Source organism: Neofelis nebulosa, chromosome 18 (assembly GCF_028018385.1).
Source record: "Neofelis nebulosa isolate mNeoNeb1 chromosome 18, mNeoNeb1.pri, whole genome shotgun sequence".
Lineage (NCBI taxonomy): Eukaryota > Metazoa > Chordata > Mammalia > Carnivora > Felidae > Neofelis > Neofelis nebulosa.
In genome coordinates this window covers 37859867-37882254 of record NC_080799.1, presented here as the reverse complement: position 1 = coordinate 37882254, position 22388 = coordinate 37859867, and the positions used below count along the sequence as shown (strand labels likewise).

At 46.8% G+C, this 22388-nt stretch overlaps 1 protein-coding gene and 1 long non-coding RNA gene across 3 annotated transcripts in view; one reads left to right on the top strand and one right to left on the bottom strand.

The window, feature by feature from the left end:
- USP7 (ubiquitin specific peptidase 7) overlaps window positions 1–22388 on the bottom strand; it is a 66322-nt gene that overhangs the window by 33623 nt on the left and 10311 nt on the right. Inside the window, exons 1-2 of one of the 2 annotated variants that reach the window (XM_058711633.1) lie at window positions 5205–5321; window positions 19–123 (exon numbers count right to left, since the gene is read on the bottom strand). In XM_058711633.1, the coding sequence (XP_058567616.1) occupies window positions 19–123; window positions 5205–5298 (199 nt within the window). In that variant the 5' untranslated portion in view covers window positions 5299–5321. Of the gene's footprint in view, window positions 1–18; window positions 124–5204; window positions 5322–22388 lie in introns of those variants that run through there. The other variant, XM_058711632.1, reaches the window with a different exon arrangement.
- On the top strand, window positions 5353–10790 carry LOC131501464 (uncharacterized). The gene is made up of 4 exons (XR_009256798.1): window positions 5353–5439; window positions 8604–8797; window positions 8993–9153; window positions 10551–10790. It is a non-coding gene; the product is annotated as an uncharacterized LOC131501464 (long non-coding RNA).

Below are 22388 nucleotides of genomic sequence, written 5' to 3'. Positions count from 1 at the left end.
CAAACCACAGGTACTCACCATCCTCCATATCTTCCTCTGTGTTGTTGTGCCCATCACTCATGGCTACATTCCCGTTGATAACAGGGTTTTGAGTAATTCTTGGTGGATCATCTGTATCTCCAGCTTTAAAGAAAACAAAGAAATTCCATGGTTTTTACCCTCAAATCTTGGATTAAATAAAAACACATTTGTACCTGTGATGATTGTCAGTCACTAGTATGTTCCAAGTGTGCCATAATAAACATACTCTAACCCAAAAGGTATTTACTAGTATGTTTACTAAATAAATATGAATTTTGGTTGTTTTCAAAATGCTGAATGGGATGTAATCACTATACCACATTTGTTCCATTTGCACTATGTTGAAATAGCCTTCATACTCATTAAAACTCAACCCCAGAGAAAACTGTTGAGCTTACTAAATATATACACAGCAGTGTGCATTAGAATGTTCTACCACATGTCAACGCTTTAAAACATCAAATTGTGTCTCTCAAAGTGTCACAGGGCAGTTACTGTAATAATTAAAAACTACAAATCCACACAAAAACCAGAAATGGAGGGACTGGAAGTTGGGGGAGGGGGTAGAGGGTGTGTGAAAGGGGGTCCCTAGAAGGACTGGCATTTATAAAGAGTCTGGAAGGGATTGAGAAATACATAAAAAAGTTTTGTCATTCTAAATGCTTGCTGAAATCTGGCTTGACAAACATTTACACATAATCAAAGGCACGGATGCAAAACTTCGAAGCAAGGAGGGGCAAATATAGGGTTTGTAAAGGCCAAATGTAACACTCTCATCACTATTTATGCACAATCTTCTTACTTTGACATACGTCCTTGTCTTAAAAGAAAAAAAAACAGGGGCGCCTGGGTGGCGCAGTCGGTTAAGCGTCCGACTTCAGCCAGGTCACGATCTCGCGGTCCGTGAGTTCGAGCCCCGCGTCAGGCTCTGGGCTGATGGCTCGGAGCCTGGAGCCTGTTTCCGATTCTGTGTCTCCCTCTCTCTCTGCCCCTCCCCCGTTCATGCTCTGTCTCTGTCTGTCCCAAAAATAAATAAAAAACATTAAAAAAAAATTTAAAAAAAAAAAAAAAAAAAAAACACTATGTCAAGATTTGGGATTTAAATAGCCTCCACTGGCCAAAAGGGTCATACACCATGTGTAAACCCTCTCCATCCTCCACATGTCATGTCACTGCAACTAATGCGGGCCCCCATATGTTGCCTGTACACGTTCTGATCGAAATTAGCAGTCTCAGCTACAAACAGGAGATGTGGTTTTGAAAAGCGCTACTTAAGTGTGTCCTAGTCTTGCGACATGTCTCCCCCATCAGCGGGCAGTATGATTCAGCACCACGGACAGCACCCTCGCCATTCCCCTCTAGACACTCTCCCAAACCCCCAACTATCCGATTACATCCGTCAAAGAATCTCTGGATATAAACCATGCTTTTCCCCTTACACATCTCAAAGCACACCTTCAAAATCCTTGGAGGCCAAGAGACTGATATTACCACCCAAATCTGTATCACTTCAATCCTGATATTCTTTAACTATCAATATATATACACTTCAATTAATTGTGCTAAAGGTATTTTTAAAAACAAACACATACACATTTTTAAACTGGTCTCGACCACCACACCCTGACAAAAACCTGGGATGGGTGGGGGAGAAGGACAAATTCTTGTTTGCTCTTGCTTATAATTACCTCAAAGTCTAAAAACTCTTAAAACATTTGTGCTTAAAAATCAACATGAGGGGCGCCTGGGTGGCACAGTCGGTTAAGTGTCCGACTTCAGCCAGGTCACGATCTCGCGGTCCGGTCCGTGAGTTCGAGCCCCGCGTCAGGCTCTGGGCAGATGGCTCGGAGCCTGGAGCCTGTTTCCGATTCTGTGTCTCCCTCTCTCTCTGCCCCTCCCCCGTTCATGCTCTGTCTCTCTCTGTCCCAAAAATAAAAATAAAAAAACGTTGGAAAAAAAAAATTAAAAAAAAAAAAATCAACATGAAAAACCAGGTACTTTGAAACGTCTTTCATCCCACATTTATCCTCCTAAATTAACATCTAACCATCATTAAAAATATTTTATGAGGAAAAACCCCTATGAAGGCCTATGAAATAAATTCTGGCACATTCTACCGACAGAATATTATACAGCAGTTTTCTTTTAAAGGTTCTCAATGTACCTAAATGTAAAGTTCTCTAAGCTATGTTAAGTTAAAAAAAAAATTTTAAGATACCAAGCAATAAATCTTACCACACACAACCTCGGTTACAAAAGAGACAGTCTGTTGGAATAAGAACGGATAAATTCTCATTTCCCCTTCCATGACAAACACTGGAAGGACACACAAACACACAACTAGAGGTCCTGCAGGAGGAGCAGCAGTGGGATGTACACACACACACACACACACACATCACACGAACGCACTATCTCACAGTAACTTGCTCCACGTATGCCTGCTATTTTAATTCAGTTCCTTGTTTCAAAACCTGTCCCACTACAAGTGCCTTATGTTTTTAATGTTTATTTATTTTTGAGAGAGAGAGAGAGACAGACAAAGCACAAACAGGGAGGGGCAGACAGAGAGAGAGACACAGAATCCCAAGCAGGCCCCAGGCTCCGAACTGTCAGCACAGACCCCGATGCGGGGCTCGAACTCATGAACTGTGAGATCATGACCTGAGCCAAAGTCGGCCTCTTCACCAAATGAGCCACCCAGGCGTCCCTAAAATAAGATTTTTAATGCACAAAAGCACAAACAAATCATCTCTGTATACAAAACAGAGCATCACACCTAAAAACTAGGGTGATGTGTAAATATAAGCAGTCTGCACTACTGTAGGTCATGGAATTCGACAACTGATTCATAATCCCAAAGATTCTTTTTTTTCTTTTACTTTTTTAGAAAAAATTTTATTTATTTTTGAGACAGAGAGAGACAAAGCATGAACGGGGAGGGTCAGAGAGAGAGAGGGAGACACAGAATCTGAAGCAGGCTCCAGGCTCTGAGATGTCAGCACAGAGACCACCGACGCAGGGCTCGAACTCAAAAACTGGGAGATTATGACCCGAGCCGAAGTCGGACCCTCAACCGACTGAGCCACCCAGGCGCCCCAATAATGCCAAAGATTCTGACATCCAAGCGAATTCAGATTATAGCTGAAACAAGGTATCTTTAAGGGTTTTGTGACTTGAAATAGAGTATTTCTCACCAGAAGTTATGGCAATGATAAAAATCAAGACCAAGTCAAAAGATCTATGGCTTACCTCCACAGCACTTTACTGTATGTACAGTGTGGGAAGATAAATAAATCGGGTCACAGTTTTGCAGAAGCAGGATTAACTACAATGCGACAACTGATGAAAGGCTAGTAATCTATAAACAAGGGATCCCATCCTAGTGTTAGTAAGATGGGATTTCTCTGCCATAGGCCCCTAAAGGCAAAGAAAATAGAGTTCTACTTTTGAACCGGGTTCTCCTGAGCAGTACACCTCACCTTTTTACACACCAAGTTACACATTCGTGCTGGGCTGACCCACTTGCTCTTTTCCACCCTCCAAAAGCATGGAGATGCTAGTCTAAGCCAGTGGCTGTGAAATGACAAAAAGTCCCTGGTTGGTCCACCATGTATAGGAGAAACTTGACCAACGACAGGCCCCGTGAAGCTCCCAACCAAGTGCCATGGGGCCTTAGTAGAAAAAGTTGACAACTCAAGTCTAGCTCCTAAGGGACTGAATATATCCAGTTAAAAAAAGCTCCTCATAAATGAGCTAGTTCAGCAAGAGGATTAAAAATTTAATTAAGACACAGTAAATCCCTGGACCTGAATTCAACGATGAAAGCAGCCGAAGCCCACAAAAACTCTATACTAGGCTTCCAGAATTATCTTAAATACTAAGTCTGCTTTCATTATCATCAAAGAAGTTTAAGATTGGGGTGTGTATCTATTTATCACCACATATAAAGTGATCCTGTTCCTGAATTTTAGATACCATCTAATTGGAATTTTCCCTTATGTGTCAACTCTCATTTGGCCAAACATGAACTACAGCACTAATTTTTTGACAGACGTGGTCTCAAATAACATTGGGGACATGTGGCAAGCACCAATGACAATATGGAATGCCTCAAATAGAAAGACAAAAGTTCCCTAATGTGCCAAATATCTGTAGGGGTGCGGTGGGGTGCGGAAGAGGAGTTATCATTTGAAAATGTATTTTTGAGACTCAAATACAATCAAAGATCATTTCCATTACTTGTGACTGGTTAACCTGGCTATGACAAACCCTGTGGTAAGCACCCAAGGCACAATTTATACATATACATGTACATACATTTTAATATGTATAAGAAGGGGCACAAAATGCCTTTTCTAAAGACTAGAAACACACAGAAGGCTAGCTTGGCTGGTTACGAACCCTATGTATCTCCTCCTGTTACTGAGGAGGCCATGCTTGTACCCTGCGTCCCTTCCCACAGACTTCCACTTGTGAGGTCATAACACAGGATGGCTCGACAAAGAACACTGGCCGATTGCTATGGAAATGATGTGGTGCTAACTCAGCATCTCAATCTCGCTCCTGGATGAAGTAACAGACAAAGCAGAATTTCAATTTGTCGTTTTTGACATTTTCTGTCACCTCACAGAAATTACTCAAGCCTCTCCCCAAAAGGGGGGGGGGGGGGCAGAGAACCACCTCAGTAAGACCCCAGAGCCTTCCAACTAAGAGGTGTGTATTGCCACCAGGTGGTGCGTCAGCCACAAAGATGGAGCCACACCTCCGATTCAGTCTCCGCTCAGGCCCCAGATTCCCCCTCAAACTTTTCAACTAGTGATTACAACCCAGTGAGCAAAACCACAGCACAGTTAAGAGGCCAGAATATATGGAGTGCCAACGCAGAGCACACGCTCTCAACTCCGGGCCCACTGGTTCACTTGGAATTCCAAGGCAAAAGCCATCTGGTTTCGGCTTAGTCCGCCTCCCCTCATCTCCTCTCCAGACCCTGAACCCATTTTAAAGATTGTTACTGAAGCAGAGGTTATCACGGTAAATGAGAACACGGGTATCTTTCTGCACAATGATTTCTTAATTAGCAATCCCCAATGTACTTCAGAAGGACAGTTTAGAAACATTGGTACTACTGGTTCTAGAAATCCATCAGCATCTAAAGATCCCCATCTGAACTCCCAAGTCACCTTCTCGTCCAAGCTTGTGGTTCCCCGCCATGTCCGCATGGCTCAGCAGCAGAGTCTGCTGGGGCTGGAGCCAGGACGGTTCTCTCATCCACATCAGAGTGATGCATAGAATCTCTAGGAACTCTACCTCAACATTCTTTTTTTCAAAGCCCCTCCCCCCCCCCCCCAATTCTTGGGTGTCGGACAAGGAACATATTCAAGAAACCTCATCAATTTAGAGAATCACTCCCAAAAGGTAATGAGGTCCAGAAACAAAAAGCGGGTGTTAATGGGAAAAAAGGAAGTCTGGAGTTTGGTTACTAGTTCCTTAGTTGCTGACATGGGCACACCGTACACAAACTACATCTTTCCTGTAAATCTAAAATTAATCCAAAATTAAAAGTTCACTTGAAAATAGACAAAACGGGGGTGCCTGGGTGGCTCACTCAGTTGGGTGTCTGACTTTGGCTCAGGTCATGATCTCACGGTACGTGAGGTGAAGTGACACATCAGGCTCTGTGCTGACAACTCAGAGCCTGGAGCCTGTTTCGGATTCTGTCGGTCTCTCCCTCTCAAAAATAAATAAACATTAAAAAAGAGAGAGAGAGAGAGAGAGAGAAAATAGACAAAAGAGAAGACCCGTAAGCCTAAGAAGCAAGGAATGTAACTGATATTAAAGATATATGCGGGAAATTTCAGCATGAAGCATCCACACCAGCATGCCAGAGATTCTCACACAATTAAAGATAGAAAAAGGTAGCCTGGAAGGGAGCTTGGGTCAGTGCTGGGGCAGGACCAGCAGAAGAAACAGGATCTAAAGTTTGATGCAAGGGCGCCTGGGTGGCTCTGACGGTTGAGCGTCCGACCCCTGATTTTGGCTCAGGTCATGGTCATCGTGGCCCCAAGATGGGCTCCTCGCTGAAGGTGGAGCCTGCTTAAGATTCTCTCGGCCTCTCCCTCGGCCCCCTCTCCCATGCCCGCACATGCACACTCTCCCTCCCTCAAAATACATAAATAAATGTGGGCCCAGAGCAAACATTCTCAGGTGAAGACCACAAGTCCTCTTTAACATGGACCCACTGGCTTCGGGTTACAGCTGGATGTGAGGGGCACCGCTGCTAGGGGAACCCTGTCTGCATTCTCTGCTTTTCCTCCTCAAGACTGAGTCTGCCCACGTGGTCTGTCCTCAAGGAGAAATGCTCACCCCTTAGACAAACTAAAAGTTCATTGGAGCCCCCAAATGAGCCCAGAGGCACCAGTCAAGAAGAAATAAAGAAGGAAGAGGTCCTGAATAAAGTAAGACAACGCTATGGAAAGGCTGAATTTCTTTTTTTTTTTTTTTTTAATTTTTTTTTTTTTTTAACATTTATTTATTTTTGAGACAGAGAGAGACAGAGCATGAACGGGGGAGGGTCAGAGAGAGGGAGACACAGAATCCGAAACAGGATCCAGGCTCTGAGCCGTCAGCACAGAGTCCGACGCGGGGCTCGAACTCACAGCCCTCACAGACCGCGAGATCATGACCTGAGCTGAAGTCGGCCGCTTAACCGACTGAGCCACCCAGGCGCCCCAAGGCTGAATTTCTTTATGTGGTTTTTTTAAGTGCCTACTCTCAACATGACCCGTACTCCTGCAAATTTCTATCAGATCAGGCTGATTTCATTCCTTATTAAACATACTGTGAAATTACAGAGTCACAATTACTGTAAAAATAAGAGAGATCCAGGGCACCTGGGTGGCTCAGTCATTTAAACGGCCAACTTTGGCTCAGATCATGATCTCATGGTTCGTGAGTTCAAGTTCCGCACTGGGCTCTCTCCTGTCAGCTAGGGAGCCAGCTTCCAATCCTGTCTCCCTCTATCTGCCCCTTGCCCACTCACACTGGATCGTGCTCTCCCTCACACACACACACACACACACAAAAAACAAACATTAAAAAAAATTTTTTTTAGGAGTGCCTGGGTGGCTCAGTCAGTTAAAAGTTTCATGATCTCACAGTTCGTGGGTTCAAGCCCACATCAGGTTCTGTGATGACAGCTCAGAGCCTGGAGCCTGCTTTAGATTCTGTGCCTGCCTCCGCCCCCCCACCCCTCCCCCGCCTCTCCCCGCACTCACTCTCTGTCTCTTTCTCTCCCCCCAAAACAAACACTAAAAGTTAAAAAAAATTTTCTTTGATAAAAAAAAATAAAATAAAAAGAAAGAATAAAGATCCAATTCCCTTTACCCAGTTTCCCCTGGTACCATTTTGCAAAATCATAGCACTATGTAATTCACAACCAGGACACTGGTGCTGAAGCAACATGCTAATCCTGTTCCTGTTCACTTGCAGTTGTAAGACACAAGTAGGTCTACGTGTCCATGAGTCAAGACAGTGAATGGGTCCCACACAAGGACCCTTGGATTGCCCTTTCATGGCCACACCCAGCTCCCAGTGTGTACCCCCCCTCCCACAACCCCCCGGCAACACCTACTAATCTCCATCCCCATATTTTTGTCATTTCAAGAATGTCACATAAATGGACGTGGGATACAACCTTTTGGAACATCTTCTGTCACTCAGCATAATTCCCTTGTGACTCAGGTCACCAACTGGTTTCTTTACATCGCTGAGTAGGATTCCACGGCAGGGACATACCATCTGACCTGCAAACAGCTGGGTTGTTTCCAATTTGAGGCTATTGGAAATAAAGCTGCTATAAACATTTTTGTGCAGGTCCTGGTTCTATTATTTACTTTTACTTTTGGGTTTCAAAGAATGAAATGCTAACAGCACCAAGGCAAGCAGTACAGGATGCAGACAGGCAAATAAGGACTCCTCCACTCCACTCCTAACATGAAGGAAGCCACTGTTTCATGCGCCCCCTTCCAGGTTTCCTCAAGGTTCATATACATGCAAGTGCAACAACATACGTGAAATTCTTCTGAACACAAAATGGTATTCACAGGGCACGAATAAACTAGAGCTACCCCAAGTCGGTGCACATAAATATGCGTATTAATTTAATTCTGAATAGCACCATACCATATCACGATTTATTCAACCATTCCCTGACAAGGACTGCCTCCAGTCGGGTTTTGTTTTTTGCCATTGAATGGTGCGACAATCTGTACTGTGACTTTTGTTGGGCTACAATTTAACACCAGGTAGTCTTTCTCAAACTTGTGGGACCCCTCCCCCCAAGTCATTATCCAAGCTCTTTCCAATGGCAATTAGTAACACATTAATCCTACTCCTGTTCACTTTCCCTAAGACACGCGTAGGTCTGTGTGTCCACCAGACACACGGACACACCAAGACCCACAACGCTGCCAATTAATGCCCAGCGATACATCAGAACACCTGCGTCCTGCACTACGCTCACACGCTGTTCCGGAGAGCTCTTCCAACTCAGACACAGCTCCTTCACTCTTGCTTTGCAGAATTCAACTACAATTGACATCTTGACGTCCTGGTCCACAGCATGAATCCTAACGTACAGAACCTAGCTCTAAGTTCACCCGGAGGAGCAAAATGACAGCTGATAACTCAACAGGGAGACACAGAGGATGCACTCAGCACGACTGAGACAGAGAGTGCAGCCGCTGAAGGCTGGCTATACAGGGAGACAGAGCAGGTGACTCATCTGTGGGATCCAGCAAGTGGGGGTGGGGGTGGGCAGTCCCAAACAGCCCCCCCGTGTAGGGGCTGGGGAGGCGGGTGCTCCAAGGACATCCCCGGAATCAGGGACTCACAGGCCACGGTGAGATGGCATACTCCCTAAGAAACCAGAACCCCTAAGACCTGCCTAAGAGTCCGGGCAAACACGCAGCACCGCGGGAAGCCTCAGCTGCTGTGGAGTCAATGCCAGGCCCTGTGGAGGATTCTTCTAAGGCAAGGCTGGGCCTCAGGCAGAACCATGGACCATCTCCAGGCCTTGAACAGAACCCGGAGGTCACAAGGGGGTGGCAATCAACCAAGGAGACAGTAAAGGTGAGGACGGTGGGCCCCAATAACTCTGCAGCTGCAACTGGCCTCCTCTATTCCAGGACTCAGTGATTTCTAAAGGGAAACCCCCCCCCCCCCCCCCACAGCCACTGAGTGGAACGAGGCGGGTACTGACCAGGAACACTGGCTGTTGACTATGCTCACCTCCCCAGTTACAAAGACCACATGCCTGGGGGCTGTGAGAAACACAGATGCTTTCCTGTCACTCTCTGTGCCTGGGGAGGAAAGGGAAGCCTCTCAGAAGCAGTTTCCAGGGCGCCTGGGTGGCTCAGTGGGTTAAGCATCTGACTTGGTGGCTCAGGTCATGATCTCACGGTTCATGGGTTCGAGCCCCGCGTCAGGCTCTGTGCTGACAGCTCAGAGCCTGGAGCCTGCTTCAGATTCCGTGTGTCCTTCTCTCTCTGCCCCTCCCCTGCTGGCGCTCTGTCTCTCTCAAAAATAAATAACCGTTAACAATTTTTTTAAAAAAATACAAAATTAAGGCAGTTTCTGAATGCGGTCCTAGTTGGAAAACTTCAACTGTGCTTCAAAAAGATCCTTTCTTTCTTTCTTTTTTTTTAATGTCTGTTTCTGAGAGACAGACAGAGACAGATACAGACATCGAGAGAGCAGGGAAGGGGCAGAGAGAGGGAGACACAGACTCCAAAGCAGGTTCCAGGCTCTGAGCTGTCAGCACAGAGCCTGACATGGGGCTCGAACTCACAAACCGTGAGGTCATGACCTGAGCCGAAGGTGGAAGCTTAACAAACTGGGTCACCCAGGTGCCCCCAAAAAGATCCTTTCTAACCCATTATCATGACATTACCCAGGACTCAACATCTCTCCCTAGAACACAGGCAGGCCCTGTGTGCCTGCAATTACAGTAACTACTAACTAAGACAATGTTTTAATTACTTCTTTGCTGAACGCAGGAAGAGCAGGAAGAGCTCGAGAGGTAAGGGCATCCATTTCTGGGGGGGCTGGGTGGAGCCAGCACCCAGTGAGCCAACCTGCTTATCAAGTATCTCATATGTGCCAAGCGCTGGGTTGGGCCTTGGAGGGAGCACAGAGATAAGTCCCCCACCCCCACCCCGGTCTCCTGGCGCTCCTTTCTTGTGGGAGCAGACAAGAGGGAAGAATTCCAACAGAGGGGGAAACAGAGTACAGGGATGGAGCCGCGGGACCATCAGCCTTGGAGGAAGGGATGACACGTGGGTAAAGACCACGGAACGAAAAGGAGCCGGGCTGTCAGACATCCTAAAGAAGCACACTCTTCTGGATTCAGCGAACAGGGTCAAGGGCAGTGGGCCACGGAGAAGGAAGGCAGGGCCAAGGCCATGGAGGGCCCTGAAGGCTCCGATAAGGACTCTGAATTTCTTTCTCCTATGTTCCCTGCTGCGCAGCCTGTCGGTTCCTGCTACTCAGCCCACTGCTCAGGCCAGGTCTGCTGCCGCGGAGTCGAGACTGTCGGTCCCATGACCGTCAGAAGCTCCTTATTTCCGTCAGAAGTTCCTCTGCCAAGCCACCGAGGATGGATGCGGAAGAGGGGGTTTTGTTTTGTTACTGGTTTTTACTAGCTTGCCCCTTGGGGCTAGCCTGCCAGGCTGGAGGTATCGTTAACAATGAAACCATGGCCGAATCAATACCACCACTCCAAAGTGCTCGGCTTTCATTACTTTTCTGATTTTATACACAATGTGGCTACACCCATCCCCCATGAGGCTGGCCGGGAGCCCATTTCCAGATCACGGTCCTGGCCTACTAACCAGGGCCTGCTTTGGTCCTCTGCCGTTGGCGGGCCACCGCAGGGGCCAAGGCCAGTGCCCGCACAGCTTGTAAGTCACAGAGCCTGAAGGTTCAGAGCAGACCCGCTGTGTTGAGACCTGACAGTTAGCTTCACACTCTGAATCCTGATTTAAATTAGGAGTATGAAAATAAAAGCCCCAAAGACGGCCACATATAAATTCGTGTACCTTAAATAAAAATATTTGTTTGGGACCTCCAGGTTAGCGTGATTATGTAAAAACCATCCTTTCCCTAGAGGATGGCCCTAACTGCCAGTCACGTCCCACATTCTGCCGGCCGGCGTGCATACTGGCTGGCGCGGAGAGGGGCCCGCGATCTGCACCACCGAAGAGCTTAGAGCTGCGGCACTAACTACTAACTTGTATAGCACAGACCACTGGTGGGAAAGAAAAGGTGAGTCCCAGCAGAGACCCAGCCTCATGGAAGCCACAGGACAGAGGCAGGAAGTATCTGCATCACACGACGGCCAAAGGATTAACAGCCAGAATACACACACAGTTCCTAAAAATCAAGAACAATCAATCCAACTACCACAGAGGAGAAATTCCTATAAACTACAAACGATTAATAAACATGCTCGACTTCCCTCACTAACATGATACCATTTCCATCTAACAGCTTAACAGTGAAAAATACTGGAAATGCCCCCTTGATGCTGTGGGTCTCACAAAACGAGTGGGGTCAAAAGGCTGTCAACTATCCGACCTAGGGGCTGTATTTATTCAAACCAAAATGCCAAATACCCTTTTACTCAAATGTCATTCCTAGGAACCCATTCCAAAGAAAACTAGCATCCATGCCCAAAGATCTCCACAAGCATAGGCTTTACACTGAAGCACCATTTTTCACAGAGAAGTTAATGGCTCTATTTTTATGAAGTGTCCAGAACAGGTAAATCTACAGAACGGTGATCAGCGCTCGCCCGGAGCTGGGGAGATGGGGAGGTTGGAGGGGTCGCAGCTCAGGAGTGCAGGGGCTTGTGTGGTGTCAGAATCTTCCCAAACGGACCGTGGTGATGGTGCACAACTGTAAATACACTAAAAGCCACTGAGCTGCGTGCAGTGAATGAATGACCTACAGGGCGAATTAAAGCTCGATAAAGCTGGATGCAAAAGACAGAGACAAGATCTTAACAGAAACGGGCCATTCTGTGTGGGGACAAAACAGTTCCAGAAATCGCAATGGTCTCTGAGGCTACGCAGGGTCAATGGCGTGCACAGTGAACAACTGAGCCACACCAGCTGGAGCGGAACTGTTCGGCTTCCTGCAGCATTCCTCTAAAATGAATATGCAACATTTTGGTGTTTTAAATGTTCAGTGATCTACAAAACTGACTGACGTGTGAAGTCCGCTCTACATTCATGTAGGTTTAAGGAAAGTAAAATGGTCACGAGGGGAGATGCCCACCAAGAGACGAATCACCGAGTGGGTCACCAGGATGTCCTTACACAATGAGTAAGGCTGTGTGTGTTACCTGGGACAGAAGACCCACCACACGCTATGTGCACAGTTACTTCCACGGAATCAGGCACTTTCTCCTTGCCTTCTGGCTTCCGTGTCATTTGAATGGTTCCGAGAAATGCACTACCTCATCCAAAAGTAAAAACACAAGAGGCGCGTGCAACACACACACACACACACACACACACACACACAGAGCAAAGCAAACCATGGTGCAAAAGGTACAACCCAAATACTTCCTAAGGCAGGACACCAGTCCAAGAGTCCTTAGAAAACACACCAGAGAAGGAAAAAGATGACACACTAGTTGCACACGTGGAGTCAGGAGGGAATGGAGTCCTGAAAGTTCTCTTTACACCGTGGCGAATGGCAGCATCTCCTTAAATGTGTGGGTTTTCCTGAAGAACTGGTTACAAAGAAGGCAGTCTAGGGGCTGAGGATGAGTTCAGACACGGGGAGAGCAAACTCTTGATTGTGCTAATTAAAACTTTTAAAAAGCAGTCAAACACAACCAATTTCAAATGGGTTCATTTATTTGAATAAAACCACCAACAGCAACTTAAGAAGGGCACCTGGCTGGCTCAGTTGGTTGAGCATGTGACTCTTAATCTCGGGGTCATTAATTTAAGTCCCATGTTGAGTGCAGAGCAAATGTTAAGAAATAATAATAAGTTAATAAGCAAAAAACAGCAACCTAGAACAGAAGACTAAATTGTTTGATTTCTTTTACACATTGATGCAGGCCGACCACCATTCACCACACCTTCTTCTCATCTTCCTTTTGAGGGGACCCATCAAGACTATCAATAAACAGACAAATCCAAGACCTTTTAAAACACTAGTGGCTGGGGCGCCTGGGTGGCGCAGTCGGTTAAGCGTCCGACTTCAGCCAGGTCACGATCTCGCGGTCCGTGAGTTCGAGCCCCGCGTCAGGCTCTGGGCTGATGGCTCGGAGCCTGGAGCCTGTTTCCCATTCTGTGTCTCCCTCTCTCTCTGCCCCTCCCCCGTTCATGCTCTGTCTCTCTCTGTCCCAAAAATAAATAAAAAACATTAAAAAAAAAAATTTTTTTTTAAAAATAAAATAAAACACTAGTGGCCACAGAAATTGTTTGATTTCGGGGGTGGGGGGTGGAGGGTGGTGCCTGGTTGGCTCAGTTGGTTAAGGATCTGCCTCTTAATTTTGGCTCAGGTCATGATCTCATGGTTCATCACTTTGAGCCCCGCATGGGGCCTGCTTGGGATTCTCTGTGTCCCTCGCTCTCTGTCCCTCCCCAGCTCTCTCTCTAAAAACTAAATAAATAAATAAATTCATGAGAGGAAGACTAGTTTCTCAGAGAATAACGAAGGAATTCTGGTTTTGTTTAAAAAGGTGGGGGGGAAGGGGGACACTTCAGTCTACAAACCAGTGTAGACCTTGACCATCTGCTATGCACAAGAAACATCCCCTGGGAAAACTGGACTTCCAAGAGGTAAGATCATTAGAACCGGAGGCATACCATGTTCGTGGACTGAAAGACTCCTACTCAAGATGTCAGTTTTCCACAAATCTGTCTTTGTGTTTGAACACAATTTCAATCAAAATCCCAAAAGGATTTTTTTTATACTTACAGACAAGTAAAAAGTTTTCATGGAAAGATGAATACAGACAATAAAACCATTTTGGAAAGAACACAGTCCGAGAAATTACACCTGATTCGACTCACTCTAAAGCTTCAGTAATCAATACGACAAGCAAAGTAATCATAGTGTTGTATTAGCAAAGAGATGAGCACACAGATGCATGCAACTGGGGAGTCCAGAAACAGACCCCCACACAAATGTTAACTATTTTTGAGAAAGGTGACCACGGAAAAGGGATAGTCTTTATTTACAACAAATGGTAAAGGAACAACTGGACGTCCACAGGCTAAAACAAGGAACCTCAACCCCACACCTTACACAAAAATTAACTCATAATGGACCTTAGATACAATTATAAAATTTAACAATGTAAGGCTTTAAGAAGAAAACACACAGTGTGGGGCAAAGAATTCATAAAAGAACATTTCAACAAATAAGACTTCACTAAAACTAAGTTTTGCTCCAGAAAGATACCATTAAGAGAAAAGACAGCTACGGATTAGGAGAAAATGCATGTGCAAGTTGCCTCTCTGACAAAGGACTTGTGTCCCAAATACACAAAGAGCTCTCAACATTTGACTGGAGTAAAACAACCCCGTACTTGAACACACACTTCCAACAGGGTGTAGGGATGGCAAATAAACACGTGGAAAGTTGTTTGACCGTCAGCTCTTAGGTGTGTGCAAATTAAAACCACAGTGAGAAGGGCGCCTGGGTGGCTCGGTTGAGCGACCGACTTCGGCTCAGGTCATGATCTCGCAGTTTGTGAGTTCAAGCCCCGCATCAGGCTCTGTGCTGACAGCTCAGAGCCTGGAGCCTACTTCAGATTCTGTTTCCCCCTCTCTCTACCCCTCCCCTGCTCACGCTCTGTGTCTCTCTGTCTCTCAATAATAAATAAACATTTAAAAAAAAAAAAAAAAAACACCACAGTGAGATACTACTGCCATTAGGATGACTAAAACCTAAAACACCGACAATATCAAGTGCCGACAAGGACGTGGGTCAGCTGGCTCTCTCGTACACTGGCATGGGATGCAGGATGGCAAGCAGTCTGGGTAAGAGCTTCTGTAAGGTTAAGCATACTGTGCCATATGGCCCAACAACTCTGCGCCTTACTCTAGACAAAGGAAAACTCATGTCCACACGAAACCTGCCACTAATATTTAGAGTGTCTTCATTCATAACTGCCAAACATAACTGGAGGCAATGCAGATGTCCTGCAGTGGGAGGACGGATAAACAGTGGTACGTCCATACACCGGAAGGAAGACTGCTCGGCAATAAAAAGAAATGAAGCACTGACACACCGAACCCAGATGCTACACCCTGAAGAAAGAAGCCAGTCTAAAAGGTTACATGTTGTGCGATTCCGTTTACATGAGATCTGCAAAATGACGAACCCCCAGGGGACGGAGGACACAACAGTGGTTGCCAGGGGTCCCATCAAGTGGAAGATGGGACTGCACAGGAAATACTTGAGGGGGGGGTCATGCAGTGAGTGAACTGTTGTGCATGTTGATTGTGGCAGTGGTGACACAAATCTATACAGCTGTTAAATTCGCAGAATCCCCTCCCCAAGTCAACCTTACTTTACAGTAACTTAAAAAACCAAAAGGGAAAAAAATCACCTGCAGGGCAGAGAGAAGAAATAATTTACTGACTCTTTAAATACTCCCTTGATGTATGGTTTCAGATCTCTTAACTCTTAGGGAAGAGAGAAGTAAAAGATTTTATAGAAAAGATGGAGAGTCTAAACCTTCTTTGCCCCAAGACCTTCAGATGGTCTTCGACAAAGCAGTACACCATTGTTTGCATCAAAATTTATTCTTCTTGGGGGAGAGGGAGCTGCAGGTGGCAAGGAACCAGGGAAGCGGGAGGTCAGAACAGAAGTGAAAGAAAGTATCGACCGAAACACTGGTTTCCTAACACGCACAAACTATGCGCCAATAAACTGAAAGCACATTTAACAAGGTGTGCCGTTTTACGAGCAATGTTTAAATCCAGACTGATTTCCCCAAGAATTCCACACAAGCTCTGTTCCACACAAGCTACTGGAAACTGGAGGAAGTGGGGGGAGGGAGATACAAACAATAAATATTAACAAGTGGAATGGTCGCCATTATGACTAGGAAGGAAAATAATCAAAATCACAAGTTGTTTTTGGCTTAAGCCCTCCCTCGTTGAACGCTCACGAAATCTGTTGTTGATCATAACAGCATCATCTTGTATACACCTTTAAGTAGGGGGAAAGCTGTTCTGGAGTCCACTCCCCAGTCAGGGTGCTTCCACATCGCGTGAGGGGCTGGGGGGGCAGGGACACCCACTCCTGCCTGCTCCTGCCCCATGGCATTAGCTCATGCGCACACAGCGGCCACCCAGCCACCCTAGTTACCACCCAACCTTCTTCACCCACTCCGCCGAAAAGTATTAAGACTTTTCATACACAACAAAAAGCCACCGCCCTCTTTGTCTGGATGAGCTTCCTAGAACTCTTAAGGACAACCTTGTTCCCAATTAGGTAACAGCAAGGCACAAGGGCATAAAACATGAATGAGTTATTTTATGCATTTACACTCAATGTTTTATTTATTTTTTTAATGTTTATTTTTGAAATAGAGAGAGACAGAGCATGAGCGGGAGAGGGGCAGAGAGAGGGGGAGACACAGAATCCAAAGCAGGCTCCAGACTGTCAGCACACAGCCCAACGTGGGGCTTGAACCCATCAAGCGAGATCATGACCCGAGCAGAAGTCGGATGCTCAACTGACTGAGCCACCCGGGCGCACCCCTCAATGTTTGTTTGTTTTTTTTAATCTTTTAATGTTTATCCTTGAGAGAGAGAAAAACAGAGACAGAGTGTGAGCAGGGGAAGGGCAGAGAGGGAGACAGAGTCTGAAGCAGGCTCCAGGCTCTGAGCTGTCAGCACGGAGTCCGACGCGGGGCTTAAAGTCATGAACCGCAAGATCACAACCCGAGCCGAAGTCGGACGCTTAACTGACTAAGCCACCCGGACGCCCCTACGCTCAATGGTTTAAAATGCAGCTGCACAATGAAATGGGTCACCATTTACAAGACCTGGACAACTGAGTGAATCAATATTTTCCAAATGAGCACCGAATGGCACAGAACAGCTCCATTCAAAGTACAAGACAGAACCGTGAATTCTAATGTAACAGAAAAGCGACCTGCAGGGTTTCGAACCGGCACAGTGCAGTCAACTTTGAAAAGCTACCAAAGCTGGGTGTGGTACCAAAGAACTGCTACGACTATCTGAACAGACTGTTGACCTACTGCCCCTGTGTTGACTAGACGCCTCTGTGAGCCTGGCTTGTCTGCTTCCGCCACAATGCACCGCAGCAAGTGACAGAAAGCAGAAGCTGAGAGAACGGAGAGAGCACAGAACCCAGCTGCCTTCTGTTAAGCCAGACAATAAGGACATTGGTAAAGATGTAAAACTAATGCCATTCCTCATTGAGTTCGGTTTGGGGAAATATTTATTTCCTGTAAAACATACGTTATTCGTGTCGCCACATAATGGTTTGTTATTCTTAAATGAGCAACGAAGACGGGCCATAGGTTTCGTTTCTAATACGGCACATGATGACAGACACAACCCACTTACTTAAAGTTCTTGGGGGTTTTCATCTCTTTAAAAAGCGTAACAGGATCCTGACAACAAAAACAGTTTGAGTCCAAAGACCAGACCGAGTGGGGGATGTGCGCTGTGCGGGGCTAGCGAAACTGGAATCACAAGCCCTACGCTGCAGAGCTCCCACCTGGGAGCCACCATGCCGGCAACCTGGAAGGCGGCAGTCAAGGAGCCCACATTCCTTCATGCCTGGGGGTTTCTCGGCCTTCTGAGCCCTTCCGGAGCGGCACCTGGGAGCGGCACCTGGGAGCGGCGAGAGGCCCACAGGGGTGTGGTTCCAGCTCGGCCTCACTCACCCTGCTTCCCATTCAACTCCCCTCAGACCCCACGCCCGATGGACTCCAGCACCAGATCCCTTGTCACCAGATGGTCAGCGGCGCCCACAGTTGTGCATGGTAAAATCTAACCAACCCCTCATCTCCGCTGCTGCTCTGACCGAACCCTCAAATGACACCGAGAGCCCCACCCTCCGCCACCCGGTTCATTCATTTAGTAGTGAAGCACATACACAGCCACAGACAGGTTCCAAGTCCCCTTAAAACATACTGAATAAGGGGCGCCTGGGCGGCTCAGTTAAGAGTCCAGATTCGGCTCGGGTCATGAGCTCACGGTCTCTGAGTTAGAGTCCCACGTGGGATTCTGGGTCTCCCTCCTTTTCTGCCCCTCCCCACTCGTATTCTGTCTCTCTCGCTCGCTGGAGAATAACCAAACCCTAAAAGGAAAAAAAAATTTTTAACGTATCAAATAAAACCTACTACAGATGACAGAATCATGGGAGCCCGCACATCCTCTTGCTCCAACAGACATCACGGTGAGGTCCCATTCGATGGAGCACTGGCCCATCTACAACGTGAAAGGCCTTGAAGATGAGATACTCGGTGCAAGAAGCTGGACACAAAAGACCACACACAATGCAGGATCCCATTTATACCAAAGGCCCAGAAGGGGCAGATCTGAAAAAGAGAAGCTGGACAGCTGCCTAGGCTGTAGGGAGATGGGGAGTGTCCCTAATGAGTACAGGATTTCGTTTCGAAGTAACGAAAATGTTCAAAATTTGGGGGTGCCTGAGTGGCTACATCAGACGGGTGTCCAACTTTGGCTCAGGTCATGAGTTTGTGAGTTCGAGCCCCACATTGGGCTCTGCGATGACAGCTCAGAGCCTGGAGGCTGCTTCAGATTCTGTGTCTCCTTCTCTCTCTGTACCTCCCTTGCGCACAACTCTGTCTCTTTCTCTCTCAAAAATAAAAAACATTAAAAAAAAATTAAAAATCATGAGGACTAGGGGCACCTGGGTGGCTCAAGCGGTTAAGCATCTGACTTGGGCTCAGGTCATGATCTCGCGGTTTGTGAGTTCGAGTCAGGCTCTGTGCTGACAGCTCGGAGCCTGGAACCTGCTTCAGATTCTGTGTCTCCCTCTCTCTCTGCCCCTCCCCTGCTAGTGCTCTGTCTCTCTCAAAAATAAACAAACATTAACATTTTTTTCAAATCATGGTGACTAACACGTTTTATCAAAAAGACTTACAAAAGGGCAGGTGCAAATCGAATCCTCTGTTAACTGTTACCGAAGCAGGTAAAATTAAGAGTTAGCAAATATTGTGGCGTGTTCCCATCTGACTGAAACTAAAATACAAAAATGCAGTGCATTTTTTGTACTACTGATTATTTGTACTACGTGGGAGAGAAAATGTGGATGGAGGCACAGCAAATGACCCAGACTCTTCCCTATTCCCCTGATCTCAAAGTCTGATGGGGAGAAAAGGAAAGAAACACCACGCAGCGTGTTAATAATACCACAAAGAACATATCGGGAAATACAAAGATGCCTCTATTTTCACCTACTGGAAGCCTTGCCTCTGGCTCTCACCTCAAATTCCCTGGAACTCAAACCCTAACCACCCAGCCTGCCCTCCTACCCCACTCTCCACACCACTGCACCAGACCTCACTGCTTCCCCCACAGCCAACGTAATCTTTCTCTTCTCCACCTCCAGAGCCTTATCTCCTCACCTCTTGTGGCATTCATCACTTTGTATCCTGCACGAATTCTGTGCTCACGGGACCTATCTACATCCTGCTGACTTTCCTTAAGCAAAGACATCTTATCACCTCTTCATCTTTGAGAAACCACCCCTATCCCCAGTGCCTGAGCAGTGATTCCAAGATTACCAGCAAGTATGCACTATGATGAGCTGGTTTGGGGAACCTTCTTCCTAAGTAATGACAGAAGAAAATGCTCGGTTTCCCATTATTCTAGATGATCCTGTTCAAGGCAGTGCGCACTAGAGAGGCAGAGCTAAAATCCAGTCCACAGGTTGGGTCCAGAGCATCCCTGCCCATCAAATTTCTGTGCTAATGGAGATGCTCCATAGACAGCTGCGCTGTCCAATACCAAAGCCACGACCCACATGTGGTGGCTATGAAGCCCTCGAACGACAGCTCGTGAGACTAAGTAACTGAATGTTTAATTTTACTTAATTTTTATTAGCCTAAATCTACTCACTCAGTCATGAGTGAATACCGGCTACAACACTGGTCAGTGTGAATCTAGAAACCATTAGATCCCTCAGAGCCTTGGTTTCTTCATCGGTAGAGCAGGGGCATGACAGACACTTTCTGCTCTAACGTACAATCATACGACCAAACGGCTTCTGATAACATACCCAAAATGAAAAGAGTACTTCAAGAAAACCCAGAGACCTTCAAATAATTGATCGGACCAGGGTGCCTGAGTGGCTCAGTCAGTTAAGCATCCAATTTCAGCTCAAGTCATGATCTCACGGCTCACGGGTTTGAGCCCGCATCAGGCTCCCTGATGTCAGCCCAGAGCCTGGTCCCGCTTTGGATTCTGTGTCTCCGTCTCTCTCTGGCCCTTCCCTGATCGGGCTCTGTCTCTCTCTCTCTCTCTCAAAAACAAATAAACATTAAGAAACAATTTTAAAAAATGATTGGACCTAACCATCAAAATAGAAATTAGATTTTAAATAAGAGCCTCTGATTTCCAAGGAACTACTGACCCTAAAACGTTTAGATCTGCAGTGCTAGTTCTCCCCTTCCCCATATACACTCCAAGGTAATTAACAACGAAGTGAATCGTCCTGAAGACTTAAAGGGGCAGGAACTGTGCTTTTCACATCACCCCACGGCACTGGAGCGGAGCTAGCCACCAAGAGGACCACCAGCGCCCACCTATGGTTGGTGGGAGCGCACGGCTGTGTCCAAGATGCAAAGACTTGCATGAAGCCATGTTAGGGTTTCTTAAAACTATTCTATAGACGTTGACTGCTGCAATCACTTTCCAAACTAAACATGCTTCCCAAAGCCTACAAATTGTGTGTGTGTCTGTGTGTGTGTCTTTTTTTTTCTCCCTTCGCATTCCCTGTCAGGGGAAGAGGGCTCCCCCCCAAAAAAATATTCAATATATGCCATAAAAGCAATGCCACACGGCTAGGTGGTGGCTATGAGGCAAGGAGGATGGCCTCTTAGGTCACCCCGTTTCTTTCAGCACCCACCTGGTTAAGGAATCTGGGTCTCTGGGACGCCTGGGTGGCTCAGCCACTGAGTGTCCAACCGGCTCAGGTCACCATCTCACAGTTTGTGAGTTTGAGCCCCACATTGGGCTTGCTGCTGTCAGCGAGGACTCCTCTTCTGATCCCTCTGTCTCCCTCTCTCCCTCTCTCTGCCCCTCCCCCTCTCTCTGCTGGCACTATCTCAAAAATAAACAAACATTAAAGGGGGGGCGCCTGGGTGGCTCAATCGGTTGAGCGCCTGACTTCGGCTCAGGTCATGATCTCACGGTTTGTGGGTTCAAGCCCCGCGTCGGGCTCTGTGCTGACAGCTCAGAGCCTGGAGCCTGCTTCGGATTCTGTGTCCCTCTCTCTCTGCCCCTTTCCCGCCCATGCTCTGTCTCTGTCTCAAAAATAAATAAAAACGTTTAAAAAAAATTTTTTTTTAACTTAACAAAAAAATACTAAACAAAAAAAAGGAAAAGGAATCTGGGGCTCTGGTACCCAGCTCCACAGAATCGGAAACTCTGAAATGCAGTATGTTTACGTCCTGAGCCCCTGCTAATAAACCTTCTCAACTTTTCACCTCTCCATATATGCAGAGTCCCAAATGGTTTGCTTTAGGGATGATCCATTTCAGCTAGGGATCTCAGTATGTAACAGTTACTGAATACCCGACTCAGTTACTTCAATTCTATTCTCGCAAGGAGGGAGGCACCTGCCCTGAAAGCACATAATATTCTGCTCTGTATGTTCTTGACCCACACATCCACTTGCTGAGCTGTACACGTGACCCCAACCACTTCTGGCAGTGAGCTACTTTCTATATTCAAAGCGTGTGGTGAACCACACAAAAACGCTCAACCAGGAAGACAGACTGCAGCACACCATTCAGGGTTGGCGAGGGAAGGAACGCGGGAGAAGGCAGCAGAGGTGTTTCAGCTAAGAAGCAGTAACCACGTCTTTCACGACCCACGGGGTCTACTGGGTTTGACGAATCGCCATCAGCTGTGAGGCCAGACTGCACGGGTTCAAATCCCATTACTGACCCTGAGTAACTCGGTGTCTTGTTCTGCTTTGCTATGAAGCAGGGATGATTATACAGCCATCTCGGAGAGCCCGCACATCATGTGGCCCAGAACAGAGTGAGGGGTCCTCAGTGAGGGTGGGCAGCCTCGCACTCATCAAGCTTCACCAAAGCCCCC